The sequence below is a fragment of the Azolla caroliniana genome, unplaced genomic scaffold, assembly GCF_043228905.1.
Source record: "Azolla caroliniana isolate FFs.n. ecotype wild unplaced genomic scaffold, voAzoCaro1.0.p SCAF_5, whole genome shotgun sequence".
Classification (NCBI taxonomy): domain Eukaryota; kingdom Viridiplantae; phylum Streptophyta; class Polypodiopsida; order Salviniales; family Salviniaceae; genus Azolla; species Azolla caroliniana.
Genome location: NW_028230440.1, coordinates 1,410,990 through 1,415,338, shown reverse-complemented (window position 1 = coordinate 1,415,338; position 4,349 = coordinate 1,410,990). Strand labels below are relative to the sequence as shown.

The 4,349-nt window shown below is 39.8% G+C and overlaps 1 protein-coding gene across 2 annotated transcripts; it reads right to left on the bottom strand.

The window, feature by feature from the left end:
• Nucleotides 1-264: 264 nt before the first annotated feature.
• Nucleotides 265-3,941, bottom strand: LOC147863521 (uncharacterized). Of its 2 annotated transcripts, XM_087319261.1 has the most exons (4): nt 3,602-3,941; nt 2,244-3,501; nt 1,791-2,049; nt 265-977 (listed from the first exon to the last, which is right to left on the bottom strand). In XM_087319261.1, exons 2-4 carry the CDS (start codon nt 3,431-3,433, stop codon nt 819-821), a joined length of 1,608 nt encoding a protein of 535 aa, XP_087175387.1. In that variant the 5' UTR covers nt 3,434-3,501; nt 3,602-3,941; the 3' UTR covers nt 265-818. The 2 variants fall into 2 exon arrangements, with proteins under 2 accessions (XP_087175387.1, XP_087175386.1); XM_087319260.1 differs by having other exon boundaries at nt 2,244-3,940.
• Between the last annotated feature and the right edge of the window lie 408 nt (nt 3,942-4,349).

The window sequence follows — 4,349 nt, the reverse complement described above, 5'->3', positions numbered from 1 at the left end:
AACCCATCAAAAATCCCAGACGCTAGAATGATTGATCTTGAGGAATACGTTTGACCATAATTTACAGAGAAACAATGGTATCATTTTCAAAAAAAAGATGGTTTCTTCCTAGTCTCTGCATTTTGTGTTATATTTCACATTTGTACCACATCAATTTACAGGGAAATGATGGGTATTGATGGTATCATTTTCAAAAATGATGGTTTCTCAAGAATGACTACCAGACTCCGCATTTTGAGTTATATTTCACATTCTATAAAAGTGTGAAGAATGATATAATCTCAGTCTTCCATTGTCAGACCACATAAATCACTACACGTTACTTTTCTTCGCCAGTCAATATATGCTAAATTTCCCTAACAAGATTTGGCACAACTCAAGAAAACATGCATAGAAATTCCCCAACTCTGCCAAAGGGTTTTTGGCAAACTTTCTTTTTCAGTTTTGTTTAATATCTACAAGAGAAAAAACAAAAAACCCAGCTATGATAATGTTACAAAACTTCAAATTAAAATGCCACCAATCAAAAGATATGGCAACATGAGAAAACATTACTTTTTCCCTGCTTTTTTACCGATGGAATGGGATGCACTGAACGCTCATCTTGGAGGAATGCACCCATCTCATGAAGATGAAATGAAAGGCCAATCAGGAGGCGCATCTTATACTATATTTCACAAGCACCTTTATACCCAGAATGGAATATAGAGAGGCTTTTTTTGGCAAACATGTGTGAGAGGCCATTTGTCTCTCATTTGTGAAGGACTTTTTGAGGAGGGGACTCCACAGTAAGTAACACAAAAAATCAACCCATATGATTAAGGGGGAGAAGCTGGACCAGAGACCTTGCTTTGGACAGCTTTGACAGCGGCAACCCTTGCAGCATTTGCTGCTCGATTCGCAGCAGCCACTGCTTTATTTACTCGGTCATCAACATGAGGTACCTCATATGCTTTACTGGCTGCATGTCGGGCCTCCTGAACCCAACGAATTCACACATAAGCAAAGGACATAACTAATAAAAGCTACCATAAGCATAGGAAATGCTACGAAGAAATTAAAACATTGCACGCATTTGTGTACTTCAAGAGGATATGCACAAGCAAACAAAAAAACACCTTAAGGAGCTCTCACTTCCGATCCAGTGACGTGGACAAATTAACTAATCCAAATATCTTTCCAAACTTCTTTTTTTCATCTTGGTTTTTCCCTTTCAACCTTCTTGATTGTCATTCACCAATCAATAAAAGCATTTTGAACAACCCCACTATAAATGGCTAAATGAAGCTCTACATTCATCACATACATACATATATGTATGTATGTGTATGCATATATACACACACAAATACATATAAATCTAGATCCTATAGGTATTAGAAAAAATCAAAATTTGTACAAAAAATCAAAATTTTCACTAACAATTCCCGACACGTTGAATTTCAGTAATTAGAACACTCACTAGATTTTCTACAAATTCTAAGAAACTCCCTAATGAAACATTATTCAAAAATGAAGTTCCCACTTCCACATTATACACAATGCTACTTCCATATCATATCATACATTATATAATATGCCATCCATACCATATACATCATGCATCATATATAGCACTCAAACATCCTATATCATAGAATGCATATCATATATGATGATGCTTCAGTTACTTTTACGAAACCTGTTCTGCATTTTTGTGACAAAAACAAAATTCCAAATCAAAATCATGAACATAATGTGACACCTACCAACAAACATGTACAGAAAAATGAGGCGATCTTGAATTGTACCTGTACAGCATGCAAGACCTTAGAGTGGCTCACAGCAACGGCAGCACCTTGCCCTGGATTTTGGGTGCTTGGTGTCTGCAGCATTCCAGCATGCCAATACCCTGCTTGTATCTCACCATTCCGAAAAGTGTACATCCCCAGTCCTCGCCTTTTTCCCTCATGCCATGCACCCTCATATCGATGACCATTCGAGAATTGATACACACCATACCCATGCATCTTGTCCGCAAAGTACTCTCCAGCGTAAGTGTCACCATTCCTGATAATGGTTTCTAATAACATTAGATTTTTCCAACTTCTCAGGATGCAACTTCAAAGCATTCTCACCACAAAAGTCTTATGAAATAATAAGACGAACCTTCATCAAATTTCAAAACATTACACAACCTAAGTTCTTTGAAAGGATGAATTAGACATATCAGAAACAAATAGCACAACCAGCATGGAACTTACCTGAAATGGTAGTAACCATGGCCATGTTTTACCCCCCATTTGAATTCACCAACATAACGGCTTCCATCTTCGCAAGTTTGAACACCGCATCCATGACTTTGGCCATTGGACCACTCTCCAGAAAATACATCTCCTGTATAAAATCTATACACACCGTATCCTTCCCGCAATCCTTGCCTATATTGACCCCGATAGCGACTCCCCCGAGCCCATGTCTCTACTCCATAGCCATCATATTTTCCATCCACCCAATCCCCTTCATATCTTCCACTCATGTAGAAGTAATACACCCCACTTCCTGAGCACCGACCTTGATGAAATTCTCCTTCATACACATCACCATTGCTATAGACTTGCACACCTTCCCTTGCATTCTTCAACTTGTCATTCATTTTTCCATCCCGAATACCAGTACCCTTGGACCCAATTGTCCACGTCACTGACGATGTCCTTTCATACATTCTTTTGTCAGTCTTATCCGAAACGAGAAAGCTTGTGACTGGCTTCAACCACCAGATCGAGAAACAACGCCTTTGCTGTTGGCTAAACATGCTTCGGATTCTGTACATGAAATTGAGGCGAGGGTAGGCAATTCGGATGGATATTAGAACAGCGCTGAAAAAGAAAACTAGGGCAAAGTAGTCAAACCCATCACCATCGAATGGTAAAGGGAGATGGTTACTATGTCCATGATGTGGTGATGAATGTGCGTAGAAGTAGACACAGGGGAAAATAATGACAACTACAATAGGGAGCAAAATGCGTGGTTTGAACCGTTGTGTGTGGACCCAGATGGGTATGATTCGGGTATGATTCGGGCGGAAATTCTCTTGATTTGGACGACCATTTTCACGACTCAGGCGCCCATCTTTGTGATTTGGGTGGACGTCTATGTGAATTGGACGCCCATTTTCATGATTTGGGCGAACACCTTCATGATCTGGACTAACATTTTCTTCATGGATTTCTATACCATGTCGATGTGAATGTGGGCTTTCCATTCGCATGTGAAGCGAACTTTCGGCTGAGTGTTTGCGAGCCAACTCTTCTTGCCAGATTCGATCTATTCTACTACTTCCTGAAGAAATGACCCCTTCTTCTAGACATGATAAACTGTCAATACCTGATTGAATAGTTGGTGAACGTGACAATGATGAAGATGAATTTCTCGTCAGCTTGAATGAAGCCATATCTTTCTCCCCTTAGTAATGGTCTCTCTTCTTTCTCTTCTTCTATCCATGCCCAAAATAGGACATTTCTTCGATGATGAATAAACAATAACAACAAAGAATAATAATAATAAGGGCAGAGCTGCGGAAATTGAATGAGATCAGATCAGGTCAGATTGGGATTCGGACCTGAATCAACAAAACAGAGAGGGATGGGGGAAGGAAGTGATAGAAGTGGAAACTTTCTTTTTTTTTATCATACGACCGCAGGATCTAGGTGGATTTTAAGACGAAATGAAGGAATCTGAAGAGAAACGCCGTAACCATGAGAGGGATGTAAAATACCTTTAGCCTTGTGAGAAGGAGAAGAAGCAGAGAGTACTGATTTCCCCTTTTGTGCTAAAAAAGCCTCGCGAGCGAATGCAGACCAAATTTAGAAGCAAGGGAAGGAGGAAGAACTGATCGACCGCTCAGAGAAAAATGTGGCGAAATCGACTGAAGGAAAAAAGGAATAAGAAAAATAATAGAGAGAGAGAGAGAGAGAGAGAGAGATTGGAAGGCACAGGACAGGGCACAGAAACACTTTCACTTCTTTCTTCTTCACCTCTCTCCTCTTCTTCTTCTTCTTCTGTGTTTTGTTTGTGTATGTGTCTTTTAAAAAGTATGTATGTACATAGGTAATTAATTGTTGAGTGAATGAATGAATACCTTTACTTCAAAGCCCCATTCATCCATCCATCCAATCCATGAATCACACACACATACACTCCTCTCCTCTTCATGGTTAAAAGCTCACTCATATATCATCCTTTGTCCGACACTCTGGACATGCCTATGGGGACACTCTGGACATGGCTATTCGTAAGTGGTGTGTCTGCCTCACTCGCTCTGTCATGCCCATCTTGCCGACCATTGTCTTCTTTCATAAAACCATGGT

Bases quoted from the DNA above. Each gene is read 5' to 3' on its own strand.
- LOC147863521 (XM_087319261.1), bottom strand. From the start codon at position 3,433: ATGGCTTCATTCAAGCTGACGAGAAATTCATCTTCATCATTGTCACGT. The intron at 2,050-2,243 runs GTAAGTTCCATG...AACCATTATCAG, and splicing joins CATGGTTACTACCATTTCAG to GAATGGTGACACTTACGCTG. The intron at 978-1,790 runs GTACAATTCAAG...CGTTGGGTTCAG, and splicing joins AGGTCTTGCATGCTGTACAG to GAGGCCCGACATGCAGCCAG.